The sequence below is a fragment of the Haliotis rubra genome, unplaced genomic scaffold (genome assembly GCF_003918875.1).
Source record: "Haliotis rubra isolate DU_JTF1 unplaced genomic scaffold, ASM391887v1 Scf174, whole genome shotgun sequence".
Classification (NCBI taxonomy): domain Eukaryota; kingdom Metazoa; phylum Mollusca; class Gastropoda; order Lepetellida; family Haliotidae; genus Haliotis; species Haliotis rubra.
This window is the reverse complement of record NW_025765714.1, coordinates 33682-56916: the sequence shown is the minus strand read 5'-3', so window position 1 is coordinate 56916 and position 23235 is coordinate 33682. Positions and strand designations below refer to the sequence as shown.

General features: G+C 40.2%; 3 protein-coding genes across 3 annotated transcripts in view; 2 read left to right on the top strand and 1 right to left on the bottom strand.

Annotated features, from left to right (window-relative positions):
- Positions 1-13554, top strand: part of LOC124272879 (interferon-induced protein 44-like) — a 29255-nt gene extending 15701 nt beyond the window's left edge. Inside the window, exons 8-9 of the mRNA XM_046708098.1 lie at positions 12819-12829; positions 13539-13554. The gene's annotated coding sequence lies outside the window, so the exon portion shown is untranslated. The remainder of the gene's footprint in view (positions 1-12818; positions 12830-13538) is intronic.
- LOC124272862 (interferon-induced protein 44-like) overlaps positions 1-23235 on the top strand; it is a 44254-nt gene that overhangs the window by 3457 nt on the left and 17562 nt on the right. The window contains exons 2-5 of the mRNA XM_046708086.1: positions 11091-11280; positions 11709-12056; positions 22685-22740; positions 23012-23194. Coding sequence (XP_046564042.1) covers positions 11097-11280; positions 11709-12056; positions 22685-22740; positions 23012-23194 — 771 coding nt within the window. The 5' untranslated portion in view covers positions 11091-11096. The remainder of the gene's footprint in view (positions 1-11090; positions 11281-11708; positions 12057-22684; positions 22741-23011; positions 23195-23235) is intronic.
- Positions 20090-21517, bottom strand: LOC124272881 (zinc finger protein 790-like). Its single transcript, XM_046708101.1, has 2 exons — positions 21373-21517; positions 20090-21169 (listed from the first exon to the last, which is right to left on the bottom strand). Exon 2 carries the CDS (start codon positions 21166-21168, stop codon positions 20200-20202), a length of 969 nt encoding a protein of 322 aa, XP_046564057.1. The 5' UTR covers position 21169; positions 21373-21517; the 3' UTR covers positions 20090-20199.

Sequence of the window (23235 nt, the reverse complement as noted above, 5' to 3'; positions counted from 1 at the left end):
AAACATACGTACTGTTCTAGACACCAGTGCTGTAACCTAATCATATGTATTATTCTAGACACCAGTGGAGTAACCTAAACATAAGTACTGTTCTAGACACCAGTGCAGACACCAGTGCTGTAACCTGGGGTAACCTAAACAACGTATTCTAGTGCTGTAACCTAATCTAGACACCCAGTGGAGTAACCTAAACATAAGTACTGTTCTAGACACCAGTGCTGTAACCGAAACATGTGTACTGTTCTAGAAACCAGTGCTGTAACCGAAACATGTGTCCTGTTCTAGACACCAGTGCTGCAACCGAAACACGTGTACTGTTCTAGACACCAGTGCAGTAACCTAAACATATGTATTATTCTAGACACCAGTGCTGTAACCGAAACACGTGTACTGTTCTAGACACCAGTGCAGTAACCTAAACATATGTATTATTCTAGACACCAGTGGAGTAACCTAAACATATGTACTGTTCTAGACACCAGTGCTGTAACCGAAACACGTGTACTGTTCTAGACACCAGTGCTGTAACCGAAACATATGTACAATTCTAGACACCAGTGCTGTAACCGAAACATGTGTACTGTTCTAGGCATCAGTGCTGTAACTGAAACATGTGTCCTGTTCTAGACACCAGTGCTGTAACCGAAACACGTGTACTGTTCTAGACACCGGTGCTGTAACCGAAACATGTGTACTGTTCTAGACACCAGGGCTGTAACCTAAACATGTGTACTGTTCTAGACACCAGTGCTGTAACCTAAACATGTGTACTGTTCTAGACACCAGTGCTGTAACCTAAACATGTGTACTGTTCTAGACACCAGTGCTGTAACCTAAATATGTGTACTGCTCTAGACACCAGTGTTGTAACCTAACCATGTGTGTTTCTCTAGACACCAGTGATCTAACCTAAACATGTGTACTGCTCTAGACACCAGCACTGTAACCTAAACATGTTTGTTTCTCTCGACAACAGTGCTGTAACCTAAAACATGAGTACTGCTCTAGAACAACAGTGCTGTAAACGAAACGTGTGTTTCTCTAGACACCAGTGGAGTAAACTAAACATGTGTACTGTTCTAGACACCAGTGCTGTAACCTAAACATGTGTGTTTCTCTAGACACCAGAGCTGCTGTAACCTAAACATATGTACTGTTCTAGACACCAGTGCAGTAACCTAAACATATGTATTATTCTAGACACACCAGTGCTGTAACCTAAACATAAACATAAGTACTGTTCTAGACACAAGTGCTGTAACCTAAACATGTGTACTGTTCCAGACACAAGTGCTGTAACCTAAACATATGTACTGTTCTAGACACCAGTGCTGTAACCTAATCATATGTATTATTCTAGACACCAGTGGAGTAACCTAAACATAAGTACTGTTCTAGACACCAGTGTTGTAACCTAAACATGTGTGTTATTCTAGACACCAGTGCTGTAACCTAAAGATGTGTACTGTTCTAGACACCTGTGCTGTAACCTAAACATGTGTGTTTCTCTAGACACCAGAGCTGTAACCTAAACATGTGCATTGCTCTAGACACCAGTGCAGTAACCTTAACATATGTACAGTTCTAGAAACCAGTGCTGTAACCTAAACATATGTACTGTTCTAGACACCAGTGCTGTAACCTAAACATGTGTGTTTCTCTAGACACCAGTGCTGTAACCTAAACATATGTACTGTTTTAGACACCAGTGCTGTAACCTAAACATTGTGTACTGTTCTATACACCAGTGCTGTAACCTAAACAAACTGGTGTAACCTAAACATTCTCTAGACACCAGTGTTGTAACCTTAAACATATGTACTGTTCTAGACACCAGTGCAGTAACCTTAAACATATGTACTGTTCTAGACACCAGTGCAGTAACCTTAACATATGTACAGTTCTAGACACCAGTGCAGTAACCCAAACATATGTAGTGTTCTAGACACCAGTGGAGTAACCTAAAACCTTTAAACACCAGTGCTAAACTGAAACACGTGTTGACTGTTCTAGACACCAGTGCTGTAACCTAAACATATGTACTGTTCTAGACACCAGTGCTGTAACTAGGACACCAGTGCTGTAACCTAAACATGTGTACTGTTCTAGACACCAGTGCTGTAACAGAAACATGTGTACTTGTTCTAGACACCAGTGCTGTAACCTAAACATGTGTACTGTTCTAGACACCAGTGCTGTAACCTAAACATGTGTACTGTTCTAGACACCAGTGCTGTAACCTAAACATGTGTACTGTTCTAGACACCAGTGCTGTAACCTAAACATGTGTACTGTTCTAGACACCAGTGCTGTAACCTAAACATGTGTACTGCTCTAGACACCAGTGTTGTACCCTAAACATGTGTGTTTCTCTAGACACCAGTGCTGTAACCGAAACATGTGTACTGCTCTAGACACACCAGCGCACTGTAACCTAAACATGTTTGTTTCTCTCGACAACAGTGCTGTAACCTAAACATGAGTACTGCTCTAGACACCAGTGCTGTAAACGAAACGTGTGTTTCTCTAGACACCAGTGGAGTAAACTAAACATGTGTACTGTTCTAGACACCAGTGCTGTAACCTAAACATGTGTGTTTCTCTAGACACCAGAGCTGTAACCTAAACATATGTACTGTTCTAGACACCAGTGCAGTAACCTAAACATATGTATTATTCTAGACACCAGTGCTGTAACCTAAACATAAGTACTGTTCTAGACACCAGTGCTGTAACCTAAACATGTGTATTGTTCTAGACACCAGTGCTGTAACCTAAACATATGTACTGTTCTAGACACCAGTGCTGTAACCTAAACATATGTACTGTTCTCTAGACACCAGTGCTGTAACCTAAACATATGTAGTGTTCTAGACACCAGTGCTGTAACCTAAACATATGTACTGTTCTAGACACCAGTGCTGTAACCTAAACATATGTACTGTTCTAGACACCAGTGCTGTAACCTAAACATATGTACTGTTCTAGACACCAGTGCTGTAACCGAAACATGTGTACTGTTCTAGACACCAGTGCTGTAACCGAAACATGTGTTGTTCTAGACACCAGTGCTGTAACCTTAAGATATGTACTGAAACCAGTGCTGTAACCTAAACATGTGTACTGTTCAGACACCAGTGCTAATCCCAAACATGTAACTGTAACCTAAACATATGTACTGTTCTAGACACCAGTGCTGTAACCTAAAAACATATGTACTGTTCTAGACACCAGTGCTGTAACCTAAACATATGTACTGTTCTAGACACCAGTGCTGTAACCTAAACATATGTATTATTCTAGACACCAGTGGAGTAACCTGTAACCTAAACATATGTACTGTTCTAGACACCAGTGCTGTAACCTTAACATAAACATGTGTACTGTTCTAGACACCAGTGCTGTAACCTAAACATGTGTACTGTTCTAGACACCAGTGCTGTAACCTTAACATATGTACAGTTCTAGACACCAGTGCAGTAACCTTAACATATGTACTGTTCTAGACACCAGTGCAGTAACCTTAACATATGTACAGTTCTAGACACCAGTGCAGTAACCTAAACATATGTAGTGTTCTAGACACCAGTGGAGTAACCTAAACATATGTACTGTTTTAAACACCAGTGCTGTAACCGAAACACGTGTACTGTTCTAGACACCAGTGCTGTAACCGAAACATATGTACAATTCTAGACACCAGTGCTGTAACCGAAACATGTGTACTGTTCTAGGCACCAGTGCTGTAACTGAAACATGTGTCCTGTTCTAGACACCAGTGCTGTAACAGAAACACGTGTACTGTTCTAGACACCGGTGCTGTAACCGAAACATGTGTACTGTTCTAGACACCAGTGCTGTAACCTAAACATGTGTACTGTTCTAGACACCAGTGCTGTAACCTAAACATGTGTACTGTTCTAGACACCAGTGCTGTAACCTAAACATGTGTACTGTTCTAGACACCAGTGCTGTAACCTAAATATGTGTACTGCTCTAGACACCAGTGTTGTAACCTAACCATGTGTGTTTCTCTAGACACCAGTGATCTAACCTAAACATGTGTACTGCTCTAGACACCAGCACTGTAACCTAAACATGTTTGTTTCTCTCGACAACAGTGCTGTAACCTAAACATGAGTACTGCTCTAGACACCAGTGCTGTAAACGAAACGTGTGTTTCTCTAGACACCAGTGGAGTAAACTAAACATGTGTACTGTTCTAGACACCAGTGCTGTAACCTAAACATGTGTGTTTCTCTAGACACCAGAGCTGTAACCTAAACATATGTACTGTTCTAGACACCAGTGCAGTAACCTAAACATATGTATTATTCTAGACACCAGTGCTGTAACCTAAACATAAGTACTGTTCTAGACACAAGTGCTGTAACCTAAACATGTGTACTGTTCCAGACACAAGTGCTGTAACCTAAACATATGTACTGTTCTAGACACCAGTGCTGTAACCTAATCATATGTATTATTCTAGACACCAGTGGAGTAACCTAAACATAAGTACTGTTCTAGACACCAGTGTTGTAACCTAAACATGTGTGTTATTCTAGACACCAGTGCTGTAACCTAAAGATGTGTACTGTTCTAGACACCTGTGCTGTAACCTAAACATGTGTGTTTCTCTAGACACCAGAGCTGTAACCTAAACATGTGCATTGCTCTAGACACCAGTGCAGTAACCTTAACATATGTACAGTTCTAGAAACCAGTGCTGTAACCTAAACATATGTACTGTTCTAGACACCAGTGCTGTAACCTAAACATGTGTGTTTCTCTAGACACCAGTGCTGTAACCTAAACATATGTACTGTTTTAGACACCAGTGCTGTAACCTAAACGTGTACTGTTCTATACACCAGTGCTGTAACCGAAACTGGTGTTTCTCTAGACACCAGTGTTGTAACCTTAAGATATGTACTGTTCTAGACACCAGTGCAGTAACCTTAAACATATGTACAGTTCTAGACACCAGTGCAGTAACCTAAACATATGTAGTGTTCTAGACACCAGTGGAGTAACCTAAACATATGTACTGTTTTAAACACCAGTGCTGTAACCGAAACACGTGTACTGTTCTAGACACCAGTGCTGTAACCGAAACATATGTACAATTCTAGACACCAGTGCTGTAACCGAAACATGTGTACTGTTCTAGGCACCAGTGCTGTAACTGAAACATGTGTCCTGTTCTAGACACCAGTGCTGTAACAGAAACACGTGTACTGTTCTAGACACCGGTGCTGTAACCGAAACATGTGTACTGTTCTAGACACCAGTGCTGTAACCTAAACATGTGTACTGTTCTAGACACCAGTGCTGTAACCTAAACATGTGTACTGTTCTAGACACCAGTGCTGTAACCTAAACATGTGTACTGTTCTAGACACCAGTGCTGTAACCTAAATATGTGTACTGCTCTAGACACCAGTGTTGTAACCTAACCATGTGTGTTTCTCTAGACACCAGTGATCTAACCTAAACATGTGTACTGCTCTAGACACCAGTGCCTACATGTAACCTAAAAACATGTGTACTGTTTCTCTCGACACCAGTGCTGTAACCTAAACGTGTACTGCTCTATACACCAGTGCTGTAACCGAAACAGGTGTTTCTCTGGACACCAGTGTTGTAACCTTAAGATATGTACTGCTCTAGACACCAGTGCTGTAACCTAAACATGTGTGTTTCTCTAGACACCAGTGCTGTAACCTAAACATATGTACTGTTCTAGACACCAGTGCTGTAACCTAAACATATGTATTATTCTAGACACCAGTGCTGTAACCTAAACATAAGTACTGTTCTAGACACCAGTGGAGTAACCTAAACATATGTATTATTCTAGACACCAGTGGAGTAACCTAAACATATGTATTGTTCTAGACACCAGTGCAGTAACCTTAACATATGTACAGTTCTAGACACCAGTGCAGTAACCTAAACATATGTACTGTTCTAGACACCAGTGCAGTAACCTAAACATGTGTACTTCTTCTAGACACCAGTGCTGTAACCTAAACATATGTACTGTTCTAGACACCAGTGCTGTAACCTAAACATATGTACTGTTCTAGACACCAGTGCTGTAACCTAAACATATGTACTGTTCTAGACACCAGTGCAGTAACCTTAACATATGTACTGTTCTAGACACCAGTGCAGTAACCTTAACATATGTACAGTTCTAGACACCAGTGCAGTAACCTAAACATATGTAGTGTTCTAGACACCAGTGGAGTAACCTAAACATATGTACTGTTTTAAACACCAGTGCTGTAACCGAAACATGTACTGTTCTAGACACCAGTGCTGTAACCGAAACATATGTACAATTCTAGACACCAGTGCTGTAACCTAAACATGTGTACTGTTCTAGGCACCAGTGCTGTAACTGAAACATGTGTCCTGTTCTAGACACCAGTGCTGTAACAGAAACATGTGTACTGTTCTAGACACCGGTGCTGTAACCGAAACATGTGTACTGTTCTAGACACCAGTGCTGTAACCTAAACATGTGTACTGTTCTAGACACCAGTGCTGTAACCTAAACATGTGTACTGTTCTAGACACCAGTGCTGTAACCTAAACATGTGTACTGTTCTAGACACCAGTGCTGTAACCTAAATATGTGTACTGCTCTAGACACCAGTGTTGTAACCTAAACCATGTGTGTTTCTCTAGACACCAGTGATCTAACCTAAACATGTGTACTGCTCTAGACACCAGCACTGTAACCTAAACATGTGTGTTTCTCTCACACAACAGTGCTGTAACCTAAACATGAGTACTGCTCTAGACACCAGTGCTGTAAACGAAACGTGTGTTTGCTCTAGACACCAGTGGAGTAACCTAAACATATGTACTGTTCTAGACACCAGTGCTGTAACCTAAACATGTGTGTTATTCTAGACACCAGTGCTGTAACCTAAACATATGTACTGTTCTAGACACCAGTGCAGTAACCTAAACATATGTATTATTCTAGACACCAGTGCTGTAACCTAAACATATGTACTGTTCTAGACACCAGTGCTGTAACCTAAACATGTGTACTGTTCCAGACACCAGTGCTGTAACCTAAACATATGTACTGTTCTAGACACCAGTGCTGTAACCTAAACATATGTATTATTCTAGACACCAGTGGAGTAACCTAAACATATGTACTGTTCTAGACACCAGTGCTGTAACCTAAACATGTGTGTGTTTCTAGACACCAGTGTGTAACCTAAAGATGTGTACTGTTCTAGACACCAGTGCTGTAACCTAAACATGTGTGTTATTCTAGACACCAGTGCTGTAACCTAAACATGTGCATTGTTCTAGACACCAGTGCAGTAACCTTAACATATGTACTGTTCTAGACACCAGTGCTGTAACCTAAACATATGTACTGTTCTAGACACCAGTGCTGTAACCTAAACATGTGTGTTGCTCTAGACACCAGTGCTGTAACCTAAACATATGTACTGTTCTAGACACCAGTGCTGTAACCTAAACGTGTACTGTTCTATACACCAGTGCTGTAACCGAAACTGGTGTTTCTCTAGACACCAGTGTTGTAACCTGTAACCTTGTAAGATATGTAACTTAACATTGCATTGCTCTAGACACCAGTGCAGTAACCTTAACATATGTACAGTTCTAGACACCAGTGCAGTAACCTAAACATATGTAGTGTTCTAGACACCAGTGGAGTAACCTAAACATATGTACTGTTTTAAACACCAGTGCTGTAACCGAAACACGTGTACTGTTCTAGACACCAGTGCTGTAACCGAAACATATGTACAATTCTAGACACCAGTGCTGTAACCGAAACATGTGTACTGTTCTAGGCACCAGTGCTGTAACTGAAACATGTGTCCTGTTCTAGACACCAGTGCTGTAACAGAAACATGTGTACTGTTCTAGACACCGGTGCTGTAACCTAAACATGTGTACTGTTCTAGACACCAGTGCTGTAACCTAAACATGTGTACTGTTCTAGACACCAGTGCTGTAACCTAAACATGTGTACTGTTCTAGACACCAGTGCTGTAACCTAAACATGTGTACTGTTCTAGACACCAGTGCTGTAACCTAAATATATGTACTGCTCTAGAGACACCAGTGTTGTAACCTAACCATGTGTGTTTCTCTAGACACCAGTGATCTAACCTAAACATGTGTACTGTTCTAGACACCAGCACTGTAACCTAAACATGTTTGTTTCTCTCTGACAACAGTGCTGTAACCTAAACATGAGTACTGTTCTAGACACCAGTGCTGTAAACGAAACGTGTGTTTCTCTAGACACCAGTGGAGTAAACTAAACATGTGTACTGTTCTAGACACCAGTGCTGTAACCTAAACATATGTGTTTCTCTAGACACCAGTGCTGTAACCTAAACATATGTACTGTTCTAGACACCAGTGCAGTAACCTAAACATATGTATTATTCTAGACACCAGTGCTGTAACCTAAACATATGTACTGTTCTAGACACCAGTGCTGTAACCTAAACATGTGTACTGTTCTAGACACCAGTGGAGTAACCTAAACATATGTACTGTTCTAGACACCAGTGCTGTAACCTAAACATATGTATTATTCTAGACACCAGTGGAGTAACCTAAACATATGTACTGTTCTAGACACCAGTGTTGTAACCTAAACATGTGTGTTATTCTAGACACCAGTGCTGTAACCTAAACATGTGTACTGTTCTAGACACCAGTGCTGTAACCTAAACATATGTGTTTTCTCTAGACACCAGTGCTGTAACCTAAACATGTGCATTGCTCTAGACACCAGTGCAGTAACCTTAACATATGTACAGTTCTAGAAACCAGTGCTGTAACCTAAACATATGTACTGTTCTAGACACCAGTGCTGTAACCTAAACATGTGTGTTTCTCTAGACACCAGTGCTGTAACCTAAACATATGTACTGTTTTAGACACCAGTGCTGTAACCTAAACGTGTACTGTTCTAGACACCAGTGCTGTAACCGAAACTGGTGTTTCTCTAGACACCAGTGTTGTAACCTTAAGATATGTACTGCTTTAGACACCAGTGCTGTAACCTAAACATATGTACTGTTCTAGACACCAGTGCTGTAACCTAAACATATGTACTGTTCTAGACACCAGTGGAGTAACCTAAACATATGTACTGTTCTAGACACCAGTGGAGTAACCTAAACATATGTACTGTTCCCTAGACACCAGTGGAGTAACCTAAACATATGTACTGTTCAAGACACCAGTGGAGTAACCTAAACATATGTACTGTTCCAGACACCAGTGGAGTAACCTAAACATATGTACTGTTCTAGACACCAGTGCAGTAACCTAAACATATGTACTGTTCTAGACACCAGTGGAGTAACCTAAACATATGTACTGTTCTAGACACCAGTGCAGTAACCTAAACATATGTACTGTTCTAGACACCAGTGCAGTAACCTTAACATATGTACTGTTCTAGACACCAGTGCAGTAACCTTAACATATGTACAGTTCTAGACACCAGTGCAGTAACCTAAACATATGTACTGTTCTAGACACCAGTGCAGTAACCTTAACATATGTACAGTTCTAGACACCAGTGCAGTAACCTAAACATATGTAGTGTTCTAGACACCAGTGCAGTAACCTTAACATATGTACAGTTCTAGACACCATTGGAGTAACCTAAACATGCGTACTGTTCTAGACACCAGTGCTGTAACCTTAACATATGTACAGTTCTAGACACCAGTGCTGTAACCTAAACATGTGTACTGTTCTAGACACCAGTGCTGTAACCTAAACATGTGTGTTTCTCTAGACACCAGTGCTGTAACCTAAACATATGTACTGTTTTAGACACCAGTGCTGTAACCTAAACGTGTACTGCTCTATACACCAGTGCTGTAACCGAAACAGGTGTTTCTCTGGACACCAGTGCTGTAACCTAAACATATGTACTGCTCTAGACACCAGTGCTGTAACCTAAACATATGTACTGTTCTAGACACCAGTGGAGTAACCTAAACATATGTATTATTCTAGACACCAGTGGAGTAACCTAAACATATGTACTGTTCTAGACACCAGTGCAGTAACCTAAACATATGTACAGTTCTAGACACCAGTGCAGTAACCTAAACATATGTACTGTTCTAGACACCAGTGGAGTAACCTAAACATATGTACTGTTCCAGACACCAGTGGAGTAACCTAAACATATGTACTGTTCAAGACACCAGTGGAGTAACCTAAACATATGTACTGTTCCAGACACCAGTGCTGTAACCTAAACATATGTACTGTTCTAGACACCAGTGGAGTAACCTAAACATATGTACTGTTCTAGACACCAGTGCTGTAACCCAAACATATGTGTTGTTCCAGACACCAGTGCTGTAACCTAAACATATGTACTGTTCTAGACACCAGTGGAGTAACCTAAACATATGTACTGTTCTAGACACCAGTGGAGTAACCTAAACATATGTACTATTCCAGACACCAGTGGAGTAACCTAAACATATGTACTGTTCCAGACACCAGTGCAGTAACCTTAACATATGTACAGTTCTAGACACCATTGCAGTAACCTAAACATGCGTACTGTTCTAGACACCAGTGCTGTAACCTAAACATATGTACTGTTCTAGACACCAGTGCTGTAACCTAAACATATGTACTGTTCTAGACACCAGTGCTGTAACCTAAACATATGTACTGTTCTAGACACCAGTGCTGTAACCTAAACATATGTACTGTTCTAGACACCATGTAGTAACCTAAACATATGTGCTGTTCCAGAACACCACTGGAGTAACCTAAACATATGTACTGTTCTAGACACCAGTGGAGTAACCTAAACATATGTACTGTTCACAGACACCACTGGAGTAACCTAAACATATGTACTGTTCCAGACACCACTGGAGTAACCTAAACATATGTACTGTTCCAGACACCACTGGAGTAACCTAAACATATGTACTGTTCAAGACACCAGTGGAGTAACCTAAACATATGTACTGTTTCAGACACCAAGGCAGTAACCTAAACATATGTTCTGTTTTAATCACCAGATCAGTATGGCGATGTCATTCAACCCCCTGTGCCGGGAAATGCTGAAGGAGTGGCTTGGGGAGAGCCATAAGTTCAAGATCCTGTTTGACAGTTCCCAGTACTACAATCAGATCGAAGAGTTTCATAAGCGCTGTGACAAAAGTGAACCCACTGTTACTATCTTCTACACCAATGGCGACAGTGTTTTCGGTACGGCTATATTAATAGAGAACGTTCCACACCATAAACTCGAACTGAGCTAACTAGTAAATATTCCAAGACTGATCTCGCAATGACTAATGTAAATCCTCTACATACTTCAAACGCCGACTTTTCATTACGTCACTTCAAGGAGTTTCCGCGTTAAAAAAACCCTTTGAAGATCATTCTCAGCAAGATACAAGTGAGCGAGTCAGTTTAATTTTACGCCGCTTTTAGCAATATTCCAGCAATAACACGGTTGGGGACACCAGAAATGGGCTTCACACCTTGTACCCATGTTGAGAATTGAACCTTAAATCGAAAGTTATTACAAATTTCACACAAGGCACAAGTCACAACGTGATGAAAACACAATGGATTATAGTTTCAGCTAAATGCATCTTCATGTGTTGACAGATTCTTGTCTGATATTCCAGGTGGCTATACGCGACAGACTTGGCAGCCCTCTTCTAACCAAGAATACAAGCACGACAAAAGAGCTTTTCTGTTCCAGCTTTTCAAAAGGGCCACTTTCAACCCGAAGAAGTACCCTGTTGAAGCCCATCGTTGTGCTATCTATTGCCACAGCGACTATGGACCAACATTTGGAGGTGGTCAAGCCGACGGAACGAAGGATATTGTCACGCAGACGGACACTGGTCACAAGGCGGGCGTCACAGTGCGAACAGCAATAGGCCAAGCATACAGCCCTGAAGTACGCCAAAGTGTAAACTTCACAGACGGTCAAGAGGAGGTTGTGAAGTTCGAGGTATTTCTTGTCATTGGTAAGTTTAACCGTTGTCAAGTAAATATTTGTCTGCTTACAATTACCTACCAGTTTTTGAGAAGAGCTGGTTTCATCCATTGTATTCAGCGAAACTTCACATTACTCTCACGGCTATTGTCCTTCACGGCTATTGTTTTGGGTAGGTAATCGGAGTTGTTCGCTGGAGTACGTTATATCTCCAAGCCGTGATGGCGATTTATCAAAGTCGAGCGTATATTCTGTTGTATGGGCGCAATCACTGCCGGTCGGAAAACCACCCAGGACTTAACGCTTTAAATAAATAGGATTTGGTGGTTTGATTTATGCATCGTTGATCACTCTGCCAGATACCGGTTAACCTGAACCAAGTATGTATATACCCCGCCGATCCAATAGTATCACTGAAATATTATGCCACAATTTACGTTGTCACAACCACAGGGGTTCGAATCACTGTTTGGACAGTATTTAAGACAAAATATATATTCTAGACTGTTGCAATCGTACATCGTTTTTATGCGTAATGATTAACATCAAATTTCAAATTTGACCGAGATCGGTGAAGAAATGAATTTTTGAGAAAATTCTACCGCAACACTCATTACATATACTCATGCCAATAATGGTTGTCACCCCCTCCCCACCCCAACCCCACACACACCTCACACCCCACCCCACACCCCTCTCCAATTAAAAATTTGAAGGGGTGACAACCATTATTGGCATGAGTATATGTGTATTTTATATAAGCGTACCGGTAGAATGGTCTTAAAAATTCATTTCTTCACCGATCTCGGTCAAATTTGAAGTATATGTTAATCGTAACTTATAAAAACAACATGCGATTGCAAAAGTTTAGATTTTATATGTTTAAAAAGTATTGTCCAAACAGCGATTCGAAGACCAATGGTCACAATGTTATTTTGTGGACTCAGAATTACTTTGTCACAACGTTGTGGCCTGGTCATTTTATGTTGATGAATAGAAAATGAGAGTTCTACGCCACCTATCGATGGAGCCGAGCTAATTATAGAAACACGTCATTACAAGGTGTGGTGCAATACACCAGGCTATTTTTAGAAAATGACGTTCCCAAAGTCTAAAGATAGCGAGAGCTGGCTTGTGACTACGATGGAGGGAGACGACTCGTAATCCAGCATGTATTCATAATTAATTGTTTAATGAAGCAGTACTTAAGATCTTAAAAGAGATATTGTATGGACTGTTATATTTCACTGTACAATAAATAGGAAAGTCTATAAATAGATCAACGTCATACATCTTTTCATACCAAGTATGTAGTAAGTGGAATGCAACGGTGAGAGGAACTAGCTCACAAATATAGCGAGACGAGGTAGAGTCACCTGTGTAAACAAACCGTTATAGACCTTACACAACAGCACTGCTCGTACAGTGAGATCGACACTTAGTCACACAGTCGGCCAGTCATAGCCTGTGTAAACTGATCGCTTCTGAATGAGACATGGTTTCTTATTAAAACATATGCAGTTTATTTTTATGTCATTTGTATTCTCACCATGCCCGCTGAAGGATGGAAAGAGTATTTGTCCAGCATTTACTTTAATCCCAAACACCCAGCCTCCTTCTCGGGTTCAACTAAGTTATGTCACATGGTGAAAAAGGAAGGAAAATTTGATATCAGCTTACATCACATCAGGAAGTGGCTCGCTTCTCAAGATGCCTATTCGCTTCAGCGACCTTTTAGATACAAGTTCAAGCGGAACAAAGTGATCTCAACTGGTTTGAACAATCGGTGGGATATTGACTTGGCCGATGTATCTAATATAGCTTCTGACAATGACAGTGTGAAATACTTATTGATAGCTATCAATGTATTCACACGATTTCTGTGGGCGGAACCCCATAAAAATAAAACACCAGACACCATCATTAAGGCTATGAAGAAGATATTTTCTCGTGCTACTCTTCCACAGCTCATAAGATCTAACAAAGGCCGTGGATTTGATAACAAGAAAGTGAGATCATATTTAGCAAACAAGGGTATTACCTACAATGTCACTCTCTTATACCGAGAGAGTAATTCGAACCCTTAAGGCGAGTATGTACAGGTACTTTTACTTACAAACAATCGTACCATTATATTGATGTTTTGCAAGACTTGGTGAAAGATTATAACCAGAGACCTCACAGATCGCTGAATGAACGTTCACCCATTGATATTAACGCAAACAATGAATCTGTTGTTTGGAAAGAACAGTACATTAAGCCACTGATCAAACAAGGCAAGCCCCAAAGCAGAGAAGATGAATGAAACCAGAAGGAAAGCCTTTAAATTCAAAGTAGGGGATCAGGTGCGACTGTCACATTTGACACATGTCTTTCAACGTGACTATCAGGAGAAATTGACGGAGGAAATCTTTATTGTTACTATACTACGATACTACAGGGATGGAATACCAGTCTATAAAGTCAAGGACATGGCCGAGGATCCAATCACAGGTACTTTTTATGCGAATGAACTTCAGAAAGTCTATAAGTCTGCAGACACCATGTGGTAGAGAACGTCTTGAAGAAGAGAAAGAGAGCTGGTAGAAAAGAGGTGTATGTTAAATGGATGGGTTATCCTAAGAAATTCAACAGCTGGATCCCAGAGCAGGACCTCCAGGGTATATAAATAAGGATAGATGTCATCCACTTCTCATTGGATACAGAACCACCATGGAAGCAACATGTCCAGATTGTCAGAGACGGTTTTCAAGGAAAGATGTTATGCTGAGACACAGGAGACATAAGCACATTAATGATTATGAAAATCCGCCACCGCCGCCACTGCCGCAGAGGCAATTACAGCCGCTGCCGCAATTACCACCACCGCCGAATAACTCAAATGTATAACCAGCAAAACAACAACCAATTCACTGATAAAGAACATTTCAAGTTTACCATCCCCTCTAATGCAGTTGTTGTGGGCCCTACTGGCAGTGGAAAATCTATGTTTATATGCAACCTTCTCATGAAGGGATGTATACAGCCAGCACCTAATCACTTTATCTGGTGCTATACCCAATGGCAGCCCCTGTACCAGGTGATCAGTGAACAGTTACACCATGTGAAGTTTGTGAAAGGAATTCCTTAAAATGTACTTGACGATACCTTAGGGCCCCACCTTCTTGGATGCCAGAAATAACAACATGATTGTGTTGGATGACATGATGTCTGAAGCTAAGGATGACAAACGCATTTTCTCAGCTATTTACTCGAACCTCTCATCATAAGAATGTCATTATCTTCCTACTGTTACAAAATCTGTTTCCACGAGGGAAAGAGTCACATGACATAGCTCTGAATTCTCACTATGTGACTCTATTCAATTCACCTGTGGATAGACTACAAGTCCAATTGTTTGCCAGACATATCTACCCCAACAATGTAGATAGGTTTATGTCAGTCTATGAGACAGATATGCAAAAGCTCTATGGCAATCTGAATGTTGATCGACGACCTGCCACTCTCGAATTAGAGAGATAACAACCTAATATACTAACTAAAGCTGAAGTACCCTCGGCCTCAGGGATAATAAAAGACATAGCAAATCCCCCACCAGAATCAAAACACATTGAGGCAGTGAGCACATTTATAACAGGGGAGCAACCTGAACCACCTAATCATTTGACTCCAGACACTGACAGAGATAACATCTCCAAGCTGGTTGAGAATACTGTGGTCTCAGAAGACGAAAACATGCCCTCATGTGACGAGTGTAGTATTGTATGTGAAAACAACCATGACTTTCAACGTCATGTGAGGACCTGGTGCCAGGAAAATGGTGGGGAGCCTCTGCAGAACGAACTAAGGTGGATGTAGCTGATGATACTAAGAATGATACCCTGCATCCAGTAGAGACAGGTACTAAAGTTGATAGAGAGAGGGAGAAGTGAAAGGTGTTGAATACATGGGGTAACACACTTTGAAAGCATGTAAGGAGGACATCTGGAAGGAAAAGGAGGACTTTGAGGATAAAGGAAAGAGTGAAAGATGAATTGGAGAAATGCTGGCAAACTACTTTTCTTAACAGACTTGCGACAGCCGTTCGTTTTGCCAGCTATTTCGGATATGGACCCATCTTCAAGCCTATATTGAAGAAAATCACAGCCCTGGATCCCCACATGTACCCTAAAGAAATGGATGCTAAAACCACTCAGTGGATGAGACCTATCGTGAATGATATTCTCTCTCATGAGGACTTGAGCCAGGCTGAAGATTCAGTACTTGTTGACATGTCTGAGCATGATGATACAGATAATGATGAACTGTGAACTCTTCTACACAAATTTGCATCTATGTATTATATAAATATATGATGTCTGTATTGTATTACTTGTATGCACACTGTATTTATGTGAATATGTATAACCTTATACCATGTATACTCATGTACATATATAATAAAGGATGTAAATAACAGTATATGGTTGATTTATATGTTCTGTCACCAATGAGCTTCACTTGATACAGAGAAACTTTGTTTCTCAAAGGGATAAAACAAACTCGCAGAGTTAAGTCAACACATTTTATTTCATGAATAACACAACGTGAGAATCATGAAATGTTCAAAGCCAACCTTCATATGCAATCTATTTACATCATAAATCATAATGGTCAATGGGCATGCATTCATACAAGTATTTATTAACATGAAAACAGATACAGAGGCTTGTTTGGCTTTACACAGTCATTATGCCAGCATTTTGAAAATACAAAATGTATTCTATAAAATCAAACTATACATGAGCAAATATGACAATCCTACACTTGTTTATCAAAGCAAACTTGCCTCCCATATTTACATACTCCAGTTCTAGGCAAACAACATAGTTGTTGTATGGGCTAGATGTTATGTAGGTTAGCAACACAGATACCCTTCATGATATTTTGTCAGAAAAGAAAAGTGCTTTACTCAGTCACTGAATGGATTCTATAGTGCCCATGGCTAGTGTATGGATCCCATCCTTTAAAACATAACGCTTGTCATCAAAAAGGGGAGAGACTTATTTTATTGATGGAGGTTGTATACAGTTGATGTTCATAGCTCCTGATTTGATTCATGACATGTCGAAATTGTGTTTTACCACAGAGACACTGCTTGTAAAGTTCATGCCTCAGCTGTCTTTTTGTGACAGTTTTGGAAGCCCTTTTTGCTTTCTGTTCTTCTGCAATAACAAATTTAATTGTATCATTCTCATGTTCTCTTTCATTTTTATCCTTTTTAACTTCTTGTTCAAAAGAGAATGAATACAGTTTTGGCCGGAGCCCAATGAACTCTTCCATGATACAACCTCCTATCTCGTCCTTGAACTTGGCCAAGACTTTGGCATTGCTTTTGGAATAGAGAGGGTGCAGTGGCTTATAATTGCTGGAATCAAACAGATGCATATGTTCTCCCATGTCAGCATACATATCAGGGGTTTCAATTTTGTAACATAAGGAGTCAGTGTCTGTGAAGCATAGCAATGATTTCTCCCCATATTTAGGCTTGATGAAATTGTAGTGAAAGTCATACATCACTAGCTTTGAGAGGTCCAAGATAGAAAAGCCTGAATATACAGGTTGGTTTAGGGTCAGGGTGACTCTTTTCAAGTGAACTGCTGCCAAGTCTGGGTTAAATATTTTAAAAGCATCAAAAGTGGGCTTGGCACAAAGCTTTTTGAGACACTTGGCTGAATTCACCAGCTCCATATTCACATGCTTTCTTACATTCACCATGGAACGACCAACACAAGAATTATTTAACAGTTTAAAAAGTCTTTTTCTGTTTCAGCTTGTTTTCTCTTCTCTGTATTGAAGCCAATGAACGGTTTGAGCCAGGGAGATTGAATAGCTCTGTGGATTTTGGATAGAGCCATGCCATGATTCAAATAGAATTGTAAATTCCTGTAGTGCAATACATAGTTTTATTTGTTGAACAAATTGGGAACCAGTTTCTTCACGGGTTTACCCTTCAGTTTTTGTTCCCCTTTCAGTTTCTGAGAGTGTTCAGAAAGCATGTCATGTGCGACTACCATGGGTTCAGCGGCTAAGGGAGATCATGCAAGTGAGAGGGGTATTCTAAATTTACCTCAAGGATATAGCCGATATCAGCATCAGGGCGTATATTCATAACACCAATTTGGTCTACATTCTCCACCCACTGAAACTCTCGTTCAGGTAGGGCTTGAGACGTGGCCCACCCATACAGGTTGTTAGCATCCCAGTACATGAGTTAGTTTATGGGATCATCGGGATTAAACGTTCTGGTTTTCATAAGAGGGTTATTACTGGAAACATGTTTTGTTGATATACAAGATATGCCACCCCTCAATCCTCTTTCCAGCGTGAGATGTTTTTCGATATCTGTCAAGAGTTCAAGCTCCACTTGATCCATTTTCAACATGGCATACCATCCAAACCCAGGAATAGTATAATAGTGAGCGCTGTCTAGATCATAGTTTTCAAGGCACATGTCTCTAAAGTCATCAAATACGTCAGCCAAAAGTAAAACATCAGTTTTCATATACAAATCATGGTACTCTCCCAAGTTTTGTATTTGAAAAGTTGACCAAACTTGTTGGGCATGAGCATAATCCTCATCAGAAATAGAACTCTCGGTCAACCTATTGTAAAAGTCCTCCTGTTTTGGGAGATGATTCAGTCTAAATTTGGATTCATCATTCATGAAGTCGTATGGATAAACCCCTTTCGCAAGAGTAATTTCCTTTGTTCATCATTGCCATATTCCCAGAATAAATGTTTGAATTTAGTGGCACATTTATCCAAGTTTATAACCTTTTTATTTTTAATCTCATCCGAACAGTCTTTTACCATATTGCTAACCAAAGTGTCCAGGGATGTCTGAAGAAATTGAAGAGAGTCAATAAATCTTAATCTACCCAACGAGAAAGAAATATATTTCTCCAAATTTTGCGCAATGCACTCCAGTTTTCCTTTGTAGCTTTTGTCTAAATGTTTTAACAAGATATGACTATCAAAATTCTTCAAGTTATGGAAGATTATAGGCATGAAGAATTGCTCGTCTTCACTCCCTTTCTTTCCTTTATTCTTTTTCTCTTGATGTCTTATACTTTTTTTGAACTTCAACTGAAGATTGCAGTTTTGATGAGCAGCAGCCCGAAAATTATTGACTTTCTTCAAATGGTCATGATCCCCTCACTTTTATCGACTTTACATCAAATGCTTGCTGACAGATATGACATGTGTCAGCCTCCTGAAATGCTACCTCATCAGCCTCTGTCATATGGATGGGAAAGGTTTCTTTCAACTTTTCTTGAATTGCTTTTTCCTCATTCAACAAACAATCAATGAAATGAGCTATGACATTAGGACCCCTATACACCACTGCAGGTTGATGATAGTCTGGATTAGTAGAAACTACTTTGTAACAAAAGCCAGAGGGTTCATGTTTTTGATAGACCGAAGTAAAGGAGCTGTCTGGATTAGGCTGACACCCACTCACTGGTTTGGTCATAGATTCAAAATCAGCATAAATGACAAAAGGCACTCGGAGCTGATTCTGAATGTTTTTGAAAGCTACCCATGCTTTTTCTCCCTCAGGCATTTTTATTTTCTGTATGTTATGATCATAGCAATAGGGGTATGACTCTCTAACAGATCCCTTTGGGTGAACCCATGAAGACAGTGTCTGCAATAGAAAGCAGCTCCATCATGATTTGTTCTGTCTCCCATCAGTCTGCTAAAGTTTTTAATCAAACAGAAATGCCTCTTTTCTCCCTGACTCAGTAGTAATAAATCTACTGTCTTATCACGCCTGTGCTTACTGACATGAAGTGGAAATACTCCATCTTTCTCATCATAGCCATAAACATTGACAGAAATATCATTTTGGTTTTCAAATTTGGAAATTTGAGAAAGAGGGAGAGGCATATCAATCCCACACATATTCGATTCTGATTCATATCCTACATATTTTGACACTCTATTGGTATGCTCAGTAAATGGCAATGAGTGCAAGGCCGCAAGAATAGACCAGACAAAACATTTCTGATCATTGTTTTGGATGTTCAAAATAGCTTTTTTATTTTTCAAGTATTTGGGTAAAGGAATGTAACTGGATGCTGACAAGGGGACATATTCAGCTGTATTCACTTCAAGATGAATGATGTGGTCTAAGATCCACCACTGCCCTCGGCTTGAAACTCTTGAGAAGATGTGTACAGTTTTTGGAAAGCTTCAGCTAACTGCTCATTAATTTCTGATAGGTTACTCACCCAAAAATTGGTACTTCTCAGAACAGGTTCAGCCAAATGACTTTGGTTATTTTCGTCATACTTGATATATTTCAACTTTAGAGTGAGAAACCACTTCATACCTGTCTTTTCTGACATAAAATCCTGAAGGATATCAACAATATTTGTCTCTTCATCTGCTAGAAATTGTAGGATATCCACATTATTAGCTTCCCTAGGGGTGATTGTTGTTGTTCTCAGTGAGCCTTCCAGTGCTGACCTTTGACCTCCACCAGTCTGATTGCCCTGCCTTGCTTCATAACGTTGACGACGTCTCACACAGCCATCACACTGGTCCACACGCTCACTGTAGAAGCGCTCAGGGAGAGGACGGTGGCAACTCATGCACTCGCGACCTGAGTGCGAACAACTCATGCAGAATAGCTTGTTTGGCAGTAAGCATTTACAATGGCCACACCAAATACAGATAGCATATCTGGCTGGAATGTTGCTGTCACTCTTAGGCTGCAGACAGGGACGTTTCGCCAAGGTTTCTGTAGCTGTTTCACTTCCCTTCCTCTTCAGAGTAGTTTCACATTTGTGACTTTGAAGTGCATCCAGGCGGGAATAACATTTTCCACATTGCTCACAGTTATATCTCTCGTCGTTGTGCACTGTCCTAACATGGCGGAGAAGATTTCTCTTCTGTGTGAATGTCTTCCTGCATGTATGACAAGTGTGCTGTGCTTGAGAGGGTGTCACATTTTCCCTATGGCTAATGTTATTTGCAAGCAGTTCAATACGTTTTAAATTCACATCAGCATCATTTATCAATTCATTCTCTGCAGCCCATTTCTCTAAATCAGACAAAGAATCCACACTGTCAAGAAACCTTTGTTTTTCGGACATTCTGTAATACAAGAGGTAGTGTGTTAAATACTGTTCACTATATACAACGGCATGACTTATAGTGTAACTTTTACAATGACGTACTGCAGCCAACAATAGACGTGCTAGTGCAATAGTATTATAGTTTAAACAAGCCCAGTCACCTAATCATGATTGAAATTATTCTAAAAATGTGTTGGTTAGGCAGTGGTGCTGCTCACTTACCTTTCAAAATGTTTCTTTCACCCTGCAGTATTTGTAGGGAGTTCCCTCGCGGTCCTTACTCCGTGCTGACAGCAGTTTGAATAACCCGCCAACACTGTCGACCGCTTTATATAGAAACCATGCAACCAGCATAAGTGAACATTAGTTATCGCATAGAAATTAAATAGGAAAGGGAGATAACTGCTTAGGTGAAAACATCACTTCACATACCACTCATGTTTCAACCTGCACACACAGTCTACGAAAGATACAGAACTGGATCACGCATATCGTAATATTATTATCCAGTATACACGATTCGTCATCAAAAAACGCAGCGAGTGTTTGAAACAGTGTTCCCATTTCACTTACAGTAGTTGAGAGTTTACGATCACTTGTATAACCTTTGGAGAAAGCTATTGAGAAAATCCTTATTATTTCCTTCCTACTTATGGTCTCAATATATAACCTTTCTCACTATCTTTAGACTAGGATTTTTACATTTGTAACAATAACCACCTGGCTTTATAAGCATCAGTGTAAGGCTATGAATCATCCAGTAGAGTTTGTTTACAATAGGCGTCTGAAGCGAGCCGGCGTCTCACAATGTTTGACCCAGCTTCTCTCTCAATCGGATTTACAATAACATTCTTTTTCCTATAATATAATCCTGCTTGTCTTGTTAGAATATCAAACCATTACCTATGAACGTTTATAAAGAGCTACCGCATTCATAGCTTGTCATTATGTTTAGTCTGTGCTTTTTCACTTCTAACCTCAGACAGGATGAAACAATCACGGTCACATTCGTAGCTGGCGCCTCTCACGCTATATTTAGCAAAGGGATTCCCTGTACTATACATAGCCCGCGTATTGCGCCACACCTTGTAATGACTTGTTTCTATAATTAGCTCGGCTTCATCGATAGGTGGCGTAGAACTCTCATTTTCTATTCATCAAACAGTCCATATGAAACAAAGCAGCATTGACTTCAATGTTTATTCGACTTCAATGTTTATTCGACTTCAATGTTTATTCGTCAGTTTGCATGCTGCTTTGCTGTGTTTTCTGAAGCTGTAGCTGAATAGTGAACAAGGAACTTCAAAGGGAAACGTTTTACGGAAAACTCTATCGTGACACCAAGTTATAAGAAACGTTGTTGTAACGTTGCGAAGAGCCCAAAGCATAACGTTGCGAAATCTTTGCATGTTGATTAGCAGGGATCAAACTTACCGCCAGACATCAACAAGACGCGGTTATCTCGCTGATTCGCGGTTTGACCTCTCCACGTTAAACTGAGACGGGTTACAGTTTCCATACATTTTTATTTCAGATGACAATGAATATGTTGAAAAGGCATGGCGAAATGTCACTCAAGTGGCGGTTGAGGTACATAAACCGTGATATTTCATTAGCAATTGTAACAATCAACGGTGTAACTAGGGCGAAACGATTCTATATGCTGTTTAAGAAAATAATAAAGTTTGTGCAATTGATTTCTCCTTAGAGTGTACAAACATTAAAACAATATAGTTCTTGGCTATAAAAAATCCCACGAAGATGAATTAAGAGAACACATATGTCATCATGTGTATAATATTGTATGATCTGTCATAATGATTATACAATATGATGTGTTTTTCCCTGTTTCATGTTTCAGTCTTTACGAAGAGACTTAGAAGGTTTCAAGCCTCCTGGTGGTTTGAAGTTCACAAATATACTCCTGGTCGGTCAGATAGGAGCGGGAAAGTCGAGCTACCTCAACAGTATCACCTCGGCCTTCAAAGGTTACGTCACAAGCTCTGTGCCTACCGGCAGTGCACTCCACAGTCTAACACAAAAGGTGCAGGGACAAATCATGATATATAAAAGTAGTCAGACAAT